We start from the raw sequence: 17,528 nt of genomic DNA on the forward strand, positions 1-17,528 counted from the left end.
CCTTTCTACATGCTATCCTCATGGTACCTCTGGGAGGTAGGGAGCATAATTCTCATTTTTATTCATGAGCAAGCTAAGGCACAGACAGAGCCTGAGTGACAAAAATGGTCTAGAATTTTGTTCCATGCAACATACTCCCTCCATGCTGACGTGAGCAACGAGGACGTGTCCTTAGAGGGGCAGCTCTAAGACCCAAACAAGATTGTTCATGACTCTGGGAAGCCAGTGCACCCTCTAAAGGCTCACAGATGAGTGTCAGGGGATACCCTCCACTGCAGATTACCAATATACACAGTCCTCTTGAATAAGACCGAATCCCCTATGATTGTAGGAAAAAGGCTGAAGATACCTACCCTCTTCCTGTTTCCCCCACTGTTGATACCAGAACAATCTTAACCATGTGCTCCATAGAACTTTAGTTCTTAAATCTTTGTCATAACTGGTGCAGTAAAATTCTAAGACTTATATTTTGCCAATGATTTTAACGTTTTTGATCAGATCATTTCCACATCCTTGGTCCCAGACAATTCTCTTTTATCATCACAACATTATCTGTATAAAACATAATGACAGGATCTGAAGTAAATAATGCATCCGGTCAGCATCCATTGGTTCTATATATTTTGAGATATGCTTACATACACAAAGGAAGGGTGTGATGTTAAAGAGATGACGTGAGCGATATTGGTGCCTTGTCTAATGGAGAACCCAGTGTCCTTTCAGGAAACTGAACATACTCAAAAGTTGCTCCCCAATTTCTATTAGCAACCCTCTAAAAATGAACATTTTCATTTGATACAAATATACAAATTTAAAATAAGTGTGCAATTCAGAATGGCCTACCATTTTCAGATTGCTTATATACCAGAAAATATACAGTCAATAAAAAAATACCAGAGAGGTGGGGACAAAAGGCTCTCTGGATCTGTACAGAAAAATGAGTATCATTTTGACAGGTAGTGATTCGTGGAGAACGTGGTATCCATGGAAACCAGGAGCACTGAGAGACGGCAGGTCACAAATCTGGTGATGGGGGATACGATGTATAGTAAGGCCCATTTTCCTGTGGAAGGAAAAACAGACAAGAACACTAAGTCACAGGGTCAATTTAACTGGGAGTATGAAAGAAAGGGATTTATAGTCAAAGACTTAATAAATATAAAATGACTAACACAAGCCATCAGAGTAGTTCCATGGTAATCAGTCAGGTGGAAGTCATCAGGATATTATTATTTTTAATATGTTTTTATTGATTTTGAGAGAGAGAAGGGAGAGGGGAGAGAGAGAGAGAAACATCAATTGGTCACCTCCCGCACGTACCCCGACCAAGCATGGGCCCTGACCTGGTATCGAATCAGCAACCTTTCAGTGCCCAGGACGATGCTTAACCAAGCCACACCAGCCAGGGACGATACTATTTTTTAATATTTCCACTTACTGAATATTCTATATGCCAGAAACTTTATCAACATTTTTCTTTTCTTATCTCTTTATATCCTCACATGACACCATGGAGTAGGTGACACGTTCATTTTACAGAAGAGGAAGCTGAGGCTCACACAGGTTGCACAGCTAGTAACCAGGAGAGCCGGAGTTTAAATCCACAGCTATTGGAATGTGATGCCCAGGTTCTTTGTTGTTAGACTGAGTTTTTTACTGTGTGCTACTTAATTCACAGCCACAAAGCAAAGCGAATGATCGCTGAAGAACTTAACTATAACAGCCTTGACAGAAATGAGTCTTCTCCATAACACGCCTGAGTGGCCAGGTTTGTACCAATGACAGTTCTCAGGGCATTTAGTTCAAGATCAAGATGGAGAAGGAAATGCCAGAACTTTAATGTCAAATGCAGAAAGCACCCATCAGTGTCAGGACATTTCTTGACCTCATTTTGGCTAACTTCAGCTTAATAAAAATCAAAGCCGTTCACTTTATAGCAGATGGGCCCTAGATACCACGTATGAGACTGAGATGCACTTCACATTTTTCAGGAAAGCACTTCTTTGACAAATAACCTTTTTTTAGTAAACCTTAAACAGAAAATGTGCAGCATTAAGGTAAGACAGTAGTCGCAAACGGAGAGCGAAAGGCAGGATAAAACCAGCTCTGCTGCTTTGTTATCAAAGCATGAATCGTTACACCTGTACGTAAAGGTGCTTCTTTTCCACATTATCTTTTCATTTTTGTGTCCAGTGTTAGTAATACACGTAACATCTACAGTGTTTTGGATCCTTTAAGACAATATTGATGTAGGTACCGACAGATGACCTACCGTGTAAACAGACGCTGTGAATTATGGGATTGTGCTGTACTACAAATACATTTTCTCGTATGATTTTCTTGATAACATTTTCTTTTCTTTAGCTTACTTTATTATAAGAATACAGTACATAATACATATAACATACAAAATATGTTTGTCTATTGACTATGTGATCAGTAAGGCTATCAGTAAACAGTACGCTCTTACTAGTTAAGTTTTTGGGGAGTCACATGTATATGTAACTTCAGCGGTGTGGGGCATGGGCGCCCTAACCTCCACGTTGGTCAGGGGTCATCGGTCTGCGGCATGACATGTGAAACCTCGGCATCTCGTGATGCCCTCTGCCTGCCCTTTCCACACCACCTCCTGACGCCTCCGCCTTCCCTCTCTTTGGCCTTTATACACAGATGGTCTAATATCTCAATTCTAGAAAGCTCTAGTACAGGGACGAAGAGAGGATCCCATGCCCCAAGTGTTAGATTACAGGTTATTTTATTTAATTTTGATTAACCATGTTAATTAGGCCTGCATTTGATACAAAATATAACAAAAACCTAAAAAAAACACACAAACAAAACAAAACCAAGCTTGAATGTGGTGCTAATATTTAATGAAATCCTGCTTTCTAGGCTCCCAAGTATATATAAAATGTGTTGGCTTAAAAAACAGTCCTTTGGGTTTTCTAACTAATACAATCCAACTTGTACATTTCTACCCCAGAAAATAAATGATAAATCCAGATATTAGCTTTGAACTGTCATGCCAAACTTTTGGCATCAAAATGCCTTTCACTGTTTTTCACATTTTCTGTCATCCATTTCTTGAATTATTAAAAAAAGTGACATATGTAGTTCAAAAGAATAACAATAAGACTCTTTTCTGCTCCAGCAATCTGCAATAAATACAAACTGATGATATTTTCCCTCTCATAGACTCAACAGTCTTTGAATCTATGATCCAGATGCTCCAGTTACAAGTCTTCTCTGTGCAAAAGCCAAACATGAGGCTGTATTAGCCATCAGAGCACATGAAATCCTTTGCTCTTCACATGAAAAAGGACAGAAATCATAGCTGACGTGAAAGAAGTTAGAGATATTTATTTTAAAGATATTTGTTATAGGATATTTATTTTACTGTATACACACTGTATACACTTAAGGAACACGAATTCACTTCAAACTTAATATAACCTTCAAGTATAATCCCTGGTTCATGCATAAAGGCATGTAATCAGCAACAATGATGGTTTTTGGGTCAAGCATGACGCTTACTTTGTTTTGTTCTAACTACTGCAGTGAAAGTGTGACTAAACACAATGGAATTCAAGAGTAGCCCTTCATTGGTGTTTAAGTAACAGATTCATAAATGCACCTACAAGTAATAATACTAATACATTATTGGCTGATACTCTTAAAAGCATCACACAAACTTTCAGCAAAATGAAACTTTTAGTAAAGGCTACTAAGATAGCCACTTGGTTTACAATTAACACTAAAATGGGCACCAAGAGATTCTTCCAGTTCTATTTATGAAGGTGAAAAGCCACTCAATCTTAAGTAGGCAGAGGTATAGCTGAAAAGTGGTAGAAAATTCACGATACAACCAAGGACTGGCTTCAAAACTACAGCAGAAAAATCTGTGATTTAAAAGTTTACTGGGGGAAAAGCCCTCTTTTAGGATAAAGTGTTTTCCTAAAGTTATTGTAAAAAGAGGATGTTAAGTGATATGCTCAAGTTTACTGAAACACGCTGCTTGCAGTAACGTCATCTTACAACGAAAGGGTGCTGCACTTATAAGCACCTCTCTGTGGAAGTTAAGATGCTACACCAGGGCAGGGGCGCCCCCGGTACTCACCCTGGCATCATAGTCAAGGACAAAAGGCGGAAAGTCAATCTGTTCTGGTGAGATGGCAGAAAACAGCTGGCGGAGGCTGTCCACGTGGCGGATCTTGTCCTTCAGTCCTGAGACAGAAAAGGTGGTAAAAAACCATGTTGATACCTGATTGACAGAAGAGAAAATAATTTAAGCCAGTGGCCAGAGATGGAAATGCAAACATGATTTTGAGAATTTATAATAAAGGCTACTTCAAAACGGAAACTGATGTCAGAAACATCTTGCAATAAGCAGGGTTTCCCAAAGTGCAGGCTGCTGTCCACCAGTAAATTGTGCAATTCGTTTAGCTGATTATGACCGGTAAAGAAAGAAATTGGTACACACTGGAGTACCGATTACTAGGAACTGCAGGAAGGACCTGTGCTCCATGAAGCTTGGTTTCCATGTGTCCCTAGGCTCCTATGCGAGTAGTGTACTGGGACACAGCACACGGCGGGTATGGTCGAACCATGGGACGTTTGGTAGAATAACTGATTCACAGCTACCCCGAAAATGGTCACATCCCCAAATCTCACAAACTTTTCTTTTCAAATGAGACTGAAAAGGAAATGTCTGCCAATATTTAAGACATTTATTTTTCAGCTGACACTTAGCATGCAGTCTCTTTCTCAAAGTGAATCTTCTGTGATGGAGCACCACCTTGGTTCATTTTACTTTACAACATGCAATCCCTCTGGAAAAGCTACTCTGCAGCACTTGTTGGTTCCCAAATAAGGAAGAATTTTCTATAGCAAATAGTACTGACAAAGACTAGGTAACAGCTAGAACTTACAAATTATTATCAGTCTCCCTAAACAGATAATTGGACATGTTTACCAACAGCTTACACAATAGTCCTATGAGGTGGGCACGATACTGTTATCTGCATTTTATCTTTATAAATAGAAATTTGTACTTATACATGTCCAATACAGAAGGTAGAGCATAGGAGAAGGCAACCTTCACAGACGAGTCAGATGCATGGTAACGTGCACACGTTCTACGTAAATACGTAACTTATATTTACATAAAGAAAGTACCATGCATATGATTTCTCGGTGCACTGGCAGAGTACACTCCAAATGAATAAGTGGCCCACGAAGAGTCCACGCCACTGTGGGCACTTGCCACTGATGCCCATCGCTGTCAATTCCTCTTTGACACCTTATCATGTTCCTCAGTGGTTGTTCCAAGCCTCTCACACATTCCAAGCCCCTAATACAACCTACTTTTTCCTACCTACTTAGGAGAAACAGCACAAATAACAGAACCGGGAAGAGCTCATCTCTGCCAGACTCCTATCCAAACTTCCAGGCTCAACATCCTTCCCTTCTAGCTCCGAACACATTATCCCTCCGAGTTCATATAACCTTATGTTTACATTTTATTTACAAAACTTATTCCTACTTCCTGGCATTTCAGTTACTTACATTCACTTCTATAATTTCCCTAGTAGATAATCCTAAAACAATAAAGTTTTATAACATATACTTCCTAGTATTTCAGTTACATTCATTTCTATAATTTGCCTAGTAATCATAAAACAATAAAGTTTTATAAGGTACACACAGAACCACGTATTCTCAAGTATATGATAAAGAAAGAATGAAGATAAGGCCTATTGTATAATGATTTTACAGCCTGGATCACTATCCTATTTTGGCCACACTACAATGGCTGGCAGAAGGCCTCAAATATTAACATTATCCTCTCCCTTCCCATCTTACCAAGTTCATTTGGAAGAAGGTGGGGGGAGGGGAGGGAAAGCACTTGGCCTTGCTAGAACCATGTGAGTTAATTCAAATCAATTAAAGTCATTTAATTACATAACTAAAATCAGGGTGTTTTTTTTAAACACATGTAGTTATAAAGTCAAATGACACAAATTTTTGCAAATCAGATTAGCAAAAATTTCAGATTAAGAAGTCTCCAACCAGCCACAAAGATAGCTGATAAACCAGTAAGAGCTACAGAGAGACCATGGAGATTTTAGAGATTCTAGAAAGAGCTTAAAAAATAAGACCATAGAGAGAATAAAGAGCCTCCAGGATGTGTTAGGAGATACATCTGTGCAGGGAATTAACACCTCCTGGTTACCTCTGTGTGCTGAGCACTGTGAATGGCTATAGGTGGCTCAGGGAAGTAGCAATATGGCCATTCCTCTGAAAGGGGCCTCGCTTCTGGCAGAGGAGTGAGATTCAGCAGAATAATAACCACCTAAGGCAAATGTACCAAACGCAGTGACCGGCCCAAAGAGCAGGCACGGATACCTGTCACGCACAAGGAACTGTGCTACTTGGAAAAAGGAATGAGATTACAGCTAGAAGAGACTGCGGGGAATCTCCGTGCCACTGACTCTTACCTCAGGGCCTTTGTATATACTGCTCTCTTAGTTCTCTTAGCTCTTTCCTTCAGTTCTCTGCCTGGGTAACTGTCCTTCAGAGCTCAGATAAGAACTCACCTCAGTGAGGAAACTCTCTTGACTGTCCTACACCCAAAGCTAGGAAAGGAGCTTCCTTGAGGTGTCCCAACACTGTGTTTCCTCATATTATCCCATAATTAACAATCTGTATTGTATTACCTGATTCTCTAAGTAACATATTCATAGGGTGTAATAAAAAGGAATTCCGTATGTGTTCAAAGAGTTAACAAATGGAGGTATAAGAGCTTCTGAACTCACTGTTCAGAAATGGTCCAATATGCCCTCATTCTACAATAAAAATAAATTGTTCTGCAATCTGAGACTCAGTTTCTCTATCCATAAAATTGATCAAGTTAGCTCTCAGTAATTTTAAGTGATTCTTAAGTAACCAAGTCTACTAAGGACTCCTGAATGTGCTATACCACAAGACACGGGGGTGGCTGGAGAGTTCAAAGAGAAGACTGGGTTGGGGAAGAATCATACAATCTTTAAAAGAGAAGGTTTTCCCCCATTACCCCCTTCACACCCTTCCAGCATCAGCAAGAGAAGATTACTCTAAGTAGACAGAAGCGGAACCCAGTTAAAAGTTTTCTGTTCAGGGAGACTCAAGAACACTGTCTTGGCTTTTTCCATTTTAGTTTTACTGTATATAACTTGGCTTTTAATTTTCTGTTATTTATAAGTTACAAATATACATTTAGTTAGGTAAGTTGCATTCCTTAGTATCTACTATTTTAAGAAACTGAAGAAAACAAAGAATCTGAAAAGGACTGCTGGGATAGTTTGTGAATGCTGGAGATTATGTCATCCCATTATTTACAGACCTGAAGCCAAGAACACAGGATCACAAACAACATAAACTACGAAAAGAGCTCACAGGAGCAATGGTGTGTGTGCACAGCGACCCATGAGAGCCAGGATCAACGATGGGCTTGGCTTCTGTTAGCTGGCGTTCTACTAGCAAGTTGCAAAGGAGAAAAAGAGCAGTGATTTATGTGCGAGCCAATTAGTACTTTGGGTGGAGTGGCTTGGAAAAAAATCTGAGGAGTAGGGAAATCAGGACGGCGGGATTCCACTGTTTTATTACCCCTTGATTTCATCTCATTATAATGAGAAACACTCCCTTACGGTTTCTGACTTAGCCTAAGACAACGGATTTCACTACACATGGGTTTCATTCTCAGCCCTCCCTCGTCCTCCCCACCCCAGAAGATCAGATGGGTGAGCGATGGCCGTCACTTTACTGGTCGGGCCTTTGGCTCTGCCCAACCTGGCGTTCACCCCGACTCCCATATGAAGCAAGTCCAACGACGAGACCATCAAGGATAGTGGCTCTAACACTTTCTAAAGACAAGTTCTTTATCAGATAAATGTTTTATTAAGATTTCTCTCTCAGGCTGTAGATTATCTTTTCATTCTCATATCTTTAAAAAAGCCAAGTTTTTAATTTTGATGAAGTCCAGTTTATCTTATGAGTTATGCTTTTGGTACTATATCTAAGAAATCTTTGCTGTGCTCAAGGTCACAAAGCTTTCTTAAATTTTCTTCTATAAGTTTAACAGTTTTAAGTTTTACATTTCGAACTTTAATTCATTTTCACTTAACTATTGTATATGATGCAAGATATGAAACAAAGTTCATTTTTCTGCATATTGATATCCAGTTGTTCCACTAACATTTGCTGAACAGACTATCCTTTTTCCACTGATCCAACTCTGAACTTTTGTCAAAAATCAATCATCCATATATACATGAGTCTATTTCTGGATTCTCTATTCTGCTCCACTGATCTATTTGTCTCTCTGGATGCCAATACCTCAATGTCTTGAGTACTGTAGCTTTAGAATAAGCTTTGAAAGCAGGTCATGTTGGTTCTCTAGCTCTATTCCTCTTTTCCAAAGTTGGTTTGGCTATTTTAGATGCTTTGCATTTTGATTGGTCAATTTCCACAAAAGAGCCTGCTAAAATTTTGGTTGAGATTGAATTGAATCTACAGATTTAGCAAGAGTTGACAATTTAACAATATTAAACCTTCTAATCCACAGTATATGCCTTCATTCACTTAGGTCTCCTTTGCATCTCTCATCAATGCTTTCAGTATGCATGGCTTGTAAAGTGTGTAAGTTTTTCACATCTTCTGTCATATTTATCCCTAAGTACTCAGTATTTTTTGATGCTGGTGTGAATGATACTCCCTTTTAAATTTCAATTTGATTTCTCATTGCTAATATACATAATTAATTTTTGAATAGTGATATTAAAATCTGAAACCTTGATAAAACTTTCTCATTAGTTCTAGTAGCTTTTCTGAGGATCATGGCACCTGTGAATAAAGACAGTTTTATTTATTCCTTACTAAACCTAGATGCATTTTGTTTTTCTTGACATATAACACTGTCTAGAAAAGTCCAGTACCATACTGAATGGAAGTGGGGAGATCAGACATTATTGCAAAAGCATACTGAAAATCAAGCTAATCCTTCTGTTTGTCCATATTAAAGAATAAGTTTCAGTAGTTACTAGATGAACAAAAAAATAAATGGATGATGAGATTGGGGAAAACAGTCAAGCATGTAATCAAAACTCAACTGCATGAAGAGAGCACTTCATTTGACTGACTTCACAAACTATACTCTTCCTTTTTTTAGTCTGGCAGGCAGTGCTCCCATGAGCATTTAATTAGAACTTTCTGTGCTGTTCGAACACTGAGGGACCAAAAGGAAATGTGCAGTTTTGAAATAATTACTTAAAATACTTCATGCAAATTTTAATGATATTTGGATGAGAAACTCAACAATAATCCTGTAAGTAATGAGAAATCCCAGAGTTGAAAACATTCTCTCACTGAAGTCTTCACTCATCTCTTAATGATGAAATATGAGGACTTTTCACTACTTATCTTAATTTCTCCACAATGTTCTAAAATAATGACTTTCTACCATCTTTGATGCTTTTCCCATCCACTGGCTCCCACGGCATTAGTCAAGTCTTGGTTTTCCTGTTGATTTTTAGATTACTTACTTCCCAATCTCCTTCCTTGACGCCAGGGCTCTGTCTTCAGTTGTTCTCTTGGCCCTAAGTCTCTGTGGTTTTATTCATTAACACCTTTAGAGAGCTAAAGCTCAGTTTACTTGATATTGACTTAAATGTATTTCCCAATCCACGATCCTATCTGATGCTACCTGGGAGTCATGGATGACTCAGTTCTTGCTCTCACTCCTACTCATCCAATAAGTCACTAAAGCCGGGGTTTTAATGCCCAAATAAGTTTTTTTTTCTCTAAACCCCTCTGATAGACTCTTTATTCTTTCTTTTTGCCTAAGACCAGGTCTTGGCAAACTTTTGCAAAGAATTCTATAGTAAATACTCTAGGCTTCTTATATTAACTTTATAAGAAAACTTCACTAGTCAGGCCTGATGACAGTCATGGATTTGGACAAGAGCAGGCACACAAAATTGATGTAATCTGGTGAGAGGTGAGGTAGGGAAAGTACTCAAGGATGCCTCCCTGGTTTCTGGCTCAGGCACCTGGGTGGGCAGTGGTCCCATTCGCTACGATGGGGAATACAGAAAGCAGCCTGGGAGTGAGGGAGGGAGGAAGGAGGAAATGCTGAACTTCAGAGGCCAGTAGGACATCTAAGTGAAGATATCTAATCAGTACGTCAACACACAGTTATCAGTACAGGAATGATGATAATTGCTAATATTTGCCGAGTGTTCAATCTGTGTCTGCTAATGTTTTAAACATTTTACATGTATTAATTTCATCCTTCTAGCAACCCTAACAAGGTAAGTACTATTATCACTCCCATTTTATAGAAGATGAAATTAAAGCATAGAGAGGTTACATAAGTTGCCTTAGATAAGAAGCTAGCAATCAGTAGAGCTGGGATTAGAACCTACATTATCTCAATCTCAAACCCATGCTTTTAAACATTAGGCTTTACTGCCTCTCAGATGTAGACTTGGGAATTGCATATATTCTAGAGGGCTGCTGAAGACACAGAAATAAAAAAAAAAGGTACAGAATGAAAGAAGAGGGCAGAAGATTTGGGGACACTAATACTCAAAGGATAAAAAGAGAAAGGGGACAGCAAAGGAGACCGAGAAGGAGCAGCTAGAAACAAGAGAATAGGTAGGCTAAGGAGGTGTGGAAGAAGCCAAGACAAAGTGCTTCGGGAAAGAAGTGGTCAACAATGTTTAAGGCAACCGGGAAACAGGTTACACAAAGACAGAAGAGTGTCTACTGGTTTAGTAACAGAAATTACCAGTGATTTTGGTGTGAGCAGCTTTAGTGGCCATAGTGGGATTCGAACGAGACTGGAGTAATTTAAGGTGTATGAAATATGGAAATGGTGAACATAGAAGAGATTACACTACAAAATTTTGGTTGTAAAGAAGAAAAGTGGAGACTTTAGCATGTTTAAAAATTGATGAGTTAGATCCAGAAGAAAGGGAGAGGGGAGAGGATAATTACTGAAGAGAGCTTCCCGAGGTAATGGAAGTATGCTGTGTGGTTACAAGCGTAGGCTCTGGAATTAAAATGCCTCGATTCAAATCCTGCCTTTGCTACTTATTAGCTGCTGACCTTGGACAAGTGATTTTGTCTCTCTAAGCATTAGTTTCCTTGTCTGTAAAGTGGGAATATGACTACGATCTACCTCACTGGTACATTATAAGGCTTACAAAATCCCATGGCTCTAGGACTCTCCATTGGTGCTCAGCAACCCAGACACGGGAGTGACAAAAGCAGAATGATGGACTATTTCAGGATTAAAACCTTCTACTGGGCAAGTGTGATGAAAAGGTGAGAGCTTATATATAGGGCATTTAGGCACTGACAAGAGTGGCTGAAGTGACGGAACATGGGTTTTAGGCTGAATAGGGGCAAAAAATCAGGACAAAAAAGAGATAAGATTTTCAGTAAAAGGACCAAAGGACTAGATGACCTGGTGAAGTCAAGATGTAGGATTAGATATTAGGGATATAGCTGTGAGCCAGAGGGCCATCTTCTAGCTCTCAGGGATCCTGCAGGCTAACAACTAAGGCAGAAAATTAAACAAACTGAATTAAAAACATAACGATGATAGATGACTATAAAATCTTAACGGGGTACAATGCAGGAGTGCCTACTAGGAACAGGACGGTCAGGGAAGGTTTCTGTGGAAAGCAACTGTTGAGCTGAGACCTGGAGGACAAATAAGAGCCGTGAGCAGAGGAAGGAAAGTGAATTCTGTACCTACGACATGAGCAAAGCCCGGATGGACAAAGACAAGAAGAGGCAAAGACTGAGAGGCCAACAGCTTGTGAGGGTTGTCTACAAAGATACCAGAATTACATGAGACCAATATCAGGACCACAGTTACAGGGTAAACAAAGAAATTAGCATCACAATGGCAACAGCAAGAATTAAGATGCTGAAATATATCTTAATCTGGCATGCAGTGCACTTAAATTCATGATTTAGCTAAAAAGAGAAATACTGTACCTTTGAACGAAATGTTGGATGAACAAAATAAACAGCCTTCAAGTTCCTCTTATACCTGATTTAAAATTAAAAAAAGGGTCAGTGTAAGTCACGCCTAAAACCAGTCACCATTACGGACAATTAACTCTTTACCTGAGTATATATATTCATTCACAGAGGGAAATAGAGTTTTTAAACAGCTCTAGTTTACATACTAAATTTTAGGTGAAATGTGAAAAAAAATTCAGAGAACATTGCATTATGTAAAGTGTCTGTTTTATAGGAGATACTGTGTTTCTCTAGGCTGTAAAAGAGCCACCTACAGGTAGGACAAAGGAAATTTGTCCTTAACAAACATTTATTGAATACCATTTTTTATGAACCTAAAATCTCAGGGATCAGGTTATAAATTAAACAACAGTAAAACCACTTAAAATTATAGCAAAAACTGGAAACTAAAGGTTTCAATGATCATATTACTACAACAAATATAGGACGTTTACTGTGTCCCAGAAATTGTACAAAGGCTTTATACTTAATTCTCATAACAATTCTGTGAACTAATATTGTCTCTATTTTAACCTTCCAAAAGTTACCCAGCCATCAGCTGGTAGAGCCAGAAACTGAACACAGGGGCATGGCTCCAGAATCATGCTCTTATCCACTACTCTATCTAGCCTCCCCAGGCGTGCCTGGAATTATTTCAACAGCTTATTAATCACCATTGGGTCACGTAAGGTGAATTGGAGAGGACTTCAGAGAAAGAGTACAAACTCTTCATTTCACAGTTGAGGCCTGTTTAAAGTTAGCGAGTTGGTTAGAGGTAGAGGCAGAATTATAGTGGAGTGAAGTTTCCTTATAAAACCCACATTCGAAGCATGCTAAAGAGGAGTCTGGTAGGTAATGGAAACTTAATATTGCTAATTAAGATGATACTTAAGGGACGAAGTGAGATAGTTGGAAATTTATGGTAAACTCCCAGGAGGGTGGACAGCTATTTTTATTTAAGAAATCTATTAATGAGGAAAAAGTTTAAAGCAGAACATTTTATCTTTGCTGTAGTGGGGTATCTATATATTCTGGTTAAAATTTCCATGATCACTTCAAGGGAAATATGGTTTAATGAAAGTAATTTTCTGGTTCCAAGTAAGTAGCCCAGGTTCAAGTCCAAATTCTGCATTTACTGTTGTGAGACTGTAAGCAATGTATTTCACTGTTCAGAATGTCCATAGTTTCCCATCTGTCAACTGTAGATTTTATCTATGTTTATCTAGCTAGACAAAGGACGAAGTAAATTCATACTTAGCAAATAAATTTATGATGTGCTTTTTTTTAAATGACGCTAGAATCTTTGGGACTGGACTATGAATTAACAAACTCACGGGTCACTAGATCAAATAAGATAATGTTCATAAATGTATTTTCCTAAGTGTAACACCTTATAAATAGAAGGTAGTATTTTTGTTATTTTATATGCAAAGGTTAGTAATGACCCCAACCCTTTTTTCAAGATGTTTAAAAGCAGATGAAAGTTTACACATGAATTTACTTAAATGTGTTAAGTCTAAGTTAAGGAGCACCTACTATTATTAAAATAGCTAAACTGTGAATGATGATAAACTTTGTTCCATGAAATACACTTTCACAGAATACACAGCAATGACTGCTACTGCTTCAATTAGGAAAGACAGAAGCTATTTCCCTCTTCATAATTTGTGAAAATAACTAACTTGACGTCAACGACATCGTAGAGTTTCTTCAGGAAGTCAGAGTCCAGGTGATTGTACTCGCTGGTCAGTGTGTGGAAATATACTAATACATATTCCTTCACAGCAATGTGGTCCATCACATGGATAAAATATAAGAGCGCCTAGGAGGAAAACAGCAAAGGTAAGGATCATTTTGCACAGCAGCCGATTTCACAGAGGCCGAGGGGGGGAAATCCAGATTAACCTGATCTGTGCCCCAGGCACTGCTGATGGACAGTTCACGCTGGTGAGTATCAGTTCTCTTTAGGAAGATCTTTGGGGAGTGAATCATGCCACTGCTTAATAATTCTCATCAACGCTACACTGCGATCCCTTTCTGTCTTCTCCTAAGTGATGGAGGATATTCTGTCTCCTCTCAAATTCTTCGGTCAACTACCAGGTTTTTCCTCTCTAGGACAATACCAAAATCATTAGCAGGATTCCTAGACTTTCAACCATTCGTGAAGTTTTTGCTTGAATTCAATGAAAGTCTTTGCAGTCTCTACTGAGGGCCAGACTCGTGGCTCTCTTCTAACTAAGAGTTATATACTATAAACGGACTTTCAGGGGGCACCTCACAGGGCTCACTTTGAGGGCTCACTTTCTTAGCATCTTCAATGTTGATCTGGATGAAAATGAAAACAGGTTTAGCCAGTAGATGGCAAAGGGCTGGGCAGCGTTTCTAGAGCTCTGAAAGACTCGAATTTAATGTGACCCAGATCGCTTAGAGAAATGTTCCGTTACAAGAAAGATAAAATTTAGGAAAAACAAACACAAAGCAGACACACAATATGGGCAGGGCCAGTAGGACCCAGTGGTGTAGCTATGAACTGTGGCAAGGAGGAAGCTAAGAGGTAGCAACCGAAAGATTATCAAACAGGCTGTTTCCCAATTCCTCCTCAGGGGTCCTTGGCATTAACATGACCGGATTAATATGGATCAGGGTGCAGCTCCTATCAGAACAGAGGCGGGCACTAAGAAAACAGCACCTTTCCAGCTGTTACCTGGTCTGACCCCACAATACTTCTCATTATTTGTATTAAATGATATATCATGAATATCCAGACCACCAGGGAAGTGCACACTGACATCGATGCAGGATCTATGTTTTCATCGGTATCAATCACACTATTAATGATAAGAATGAATGTTATACTGATTATTAATAACACAAAACAAATAACTACAAGCAGAAACTTACTAATAATATAATTTGCATTATATATATATAAAACTCAGGTGAGTTTTTCCTTTATGTGTATGTGTTTTTCTTTCTTTTTTTTTTTAAATCCTTACCCAAGGACATGCTTAGAGAGAGGAAGGAGGAGAGAGAGAGAAACCTCGATGTGAGAAACACTGATCGGCTGCCTTCCATACATGCACTGTGGGCATGGGCCCTAAACAGGACGCGCACCAGCAACCTTTGGGTGCACAGGACGACGCTCAACCAGCTGAGCCACTCCGGCCGGGCTGTGTGTGCTTTCATTATTTGTTTTTACCACATTGCTCTGGTCCTTTCTATCCACTCTCCATCCCCTCCCAGTACAATTAAGATACCTATTTTTAGCTTTGAATTCCCCATTTTTAACTTAAATTTTTTTCATTATAAAGAAATATGACCACATGACAGAAAAATGTAGAAAACAACTTCTTCCCTAAACAATGAAACCCACTTTCAGGTATTTACTTCCAGTTTTTATCTTTAATGGATTCAAAAAATCGGTATACATACAATTTAATGTGTCACTTTTTTTCCTGCTGATATTACATTGTAAACATTTCTCTATAACTGTACTTTTTAAGGGCCACAGGACATTCCATGTGTGGATGAACCATAATCACCTGTTAGGAATTTAAGTTACAATTTCATGGTACCAATGAGCCTGCAGCTAACATGCCAGATCCAGTTCTCTCACCATTTTTTTTTTTACCTGAACACCAGTGACCAGGATTCTACAGGCTCAGCCAAAAGCAATTATTTGCTTTTGCACAATTGTGTTTTATCTGAAAAAGCAAACTCCTAACTCACTGAAATGATACGTGCAGATGTGCAGAACCCCAGGGCTGCTACTCTGCCAGAAACACACAATCATCTCACATTCTAAGTCCTGACTCCAAATTCAAATTCTTCTTATTTTTAAATCAATATCATTTGCAAAAAACTCTGCATGGACAAGGCTTACCTTGTCCATATCTATTAATGTCACAGGAATGTTTCTTCCAACTACCACCATCACTGTGCGACCGCAGTTATCAACACCTATAAACAGGAAATGCAATCAGTATCCAGAAACTTGATTCCAGAAGTATCAGTCATCCTGGGCACTAACCTTATAAAAACATTCCACACATATGTAAAAGACTGAAAACCAGGGACACAAATTTTTCAAATTTCATCTTCAGATTTCTTTTACTATGTAGAAAACACCACCTTTTAGTTTACCCTTAGGAGGTTTTGATGACTGGTTTACTTTTAAGAGAAGGCCTCTTATGGGTTTTAAATCAGAGATGTCAAAGGTAACATTGCAGGAAACCACCTTTTCATATATAGCTTTTTGTTTAAACTTACTACAACTTCTAATAATGTTAGTGATCTGGGAAAACAAAATGGAACTCAAATATGAAAATTAACAAGTACTGTCTGAAAAAAATATAATGAAGAGAGAAGGGGAGTCTGAGAACTTTCACTGTCTCTATGATATATTTATGTAAGGTTTGAATTTTGTATAGCAAGTATATGGTACTTTTTAAAGCAGAAAGGAAATTTTAAAGATAAGCAAAAGGACATTAGGAGGAAATGAAACTGGCCAATGTAGAACTACCAGTTGAAAATTTTATAGGTTCTATCTTCATTAGTACAAAAACACTTTATTCGTAGATAAAATGGACAAAATCAGAGAAAAATGAAGTCCCTAATACACGCCAGGTAGGGTCCTTAATTAGTAGAAGCCTAAGTTACCATATCATCAAGCTCACCTGTCTGGTATAAGGCTTTTAGAGAAGCAATATCCGATAGGTCCTCAGATCTTGCTTGACACAACCAGCGATTATAACTGGAGAAATAAAAGGTATAATTATTATAATAAACCCTTGCAAATTAAACAATTGGGGCCTGTTTTTATCTTACCCTGTTCCTAAAGAATAATGTTTTATTATAACGAGGAAGGAGTTAAAGAGACCGTTATACTATGCAGAATATCTACTACATATTACTGATAAAAATTGTTCAGACATATTTAAGAAATCCTTTATGATCAAATGAAGGCTACTCATATAAATGGCTCAGATACCAAGTTCTCAAACTAACATTGTTTTTAAATACTATTACTTTCCTTTGCTAAAAAAAAAAAATGCAAAGAGAAAGCCTAAGGCAATAGCAGCTATACCAAACAGACGTTCACTCATTCCGCAAAGATTTATTTCCTATATGATGAGTATTGAGAATACTGTAGTGAAAAGACATGGTCAGTGCCCTCCAGTTTACTTTTCAGAAGGAAAACGTGTCTTGCACATGCCATGTGGGACCACAAAGGAACTAAGTAATTTTATCTGTGAAGTCCAGGCTTCTTTGATGATCAGTTAATCAAACTAGCTGTACTTATACCTCCTATATCAGATCATGAGGACCACAAAAAAATCTCTAGTCCCTTCCCAACTTCTCCATGGCAGTGGGATGTGGATGGTGGTGGAGAAGTGAGATACGCTGCAGTGGCCTCTTTGAAGGCTCTTCCCAATGAGCTCTAACTCTGGGCCTCA

At 38.6% G+C, this 17,528-nt stretch overlaps 1 protein-coding gene across 2 annotated transcripts in view; it reads right to left on the bottom strand.

The window, feature by feature from the left end:
- Positions 1 to 519: 519 nt before the first annotated feature.
- GDAP2 (ganglioside induced differentiation associated protein 2) overlaps positions 520 to 17,528 on the bottom strand; it is a 35,524-nt gene continuing 18,515 nt past the window's right edge. Inside the window, exons 9-14 of one of the 2 annotated variants that reach the window (XM_081121482.1) lie at positions 16,749 to 16,825; positions 15,956 to 16,032; positions 13,755 to 13,894; positions 12,046 to 12,100; positions 4,118 to 4,261; positions 520 to 1,063 (exon numbers count right to left, since the gene is read on the bottom strand). In XM_081121482.1, coding sequence (XP_080977608.1) covers positions 1,016 to 1,063; positions 4,118 to 4,261; positions 12,046 to 12,100; positions 13,755 to 13,894; positions 15,956 to 16,032; positions 16,749 to 16,825 — 541 coding nt within the window. In that variant the 3' untranslated portion in view covers positions 520 to 1,015. Of the gene's footprint in view, positions 1,064 to 2,856; positions 3,306 to 4,117; positions 4,262 to 12,045; positions 12,101 to 13,754; positions 13,895 to 15,955; positions 16,033 to 16,748; positions 16,826 to 17,528 lie in introns of those variants that run through there. The other variant, XM_081121483.1, reaches the window with a different exon arrangement.

Source organism: Miniopterus schreibersii, assembly GCF_964146895.1.
Source record: "Miniopterus schreibersii genome assembly, chromosome: 19".
Taxonomy (NCBI): Eukaryota; Metazoa; Chordata; class Mammalia; order Chiroptera; family Miniopteridae; genus Miniopterus; species Miniopterus schreibersii.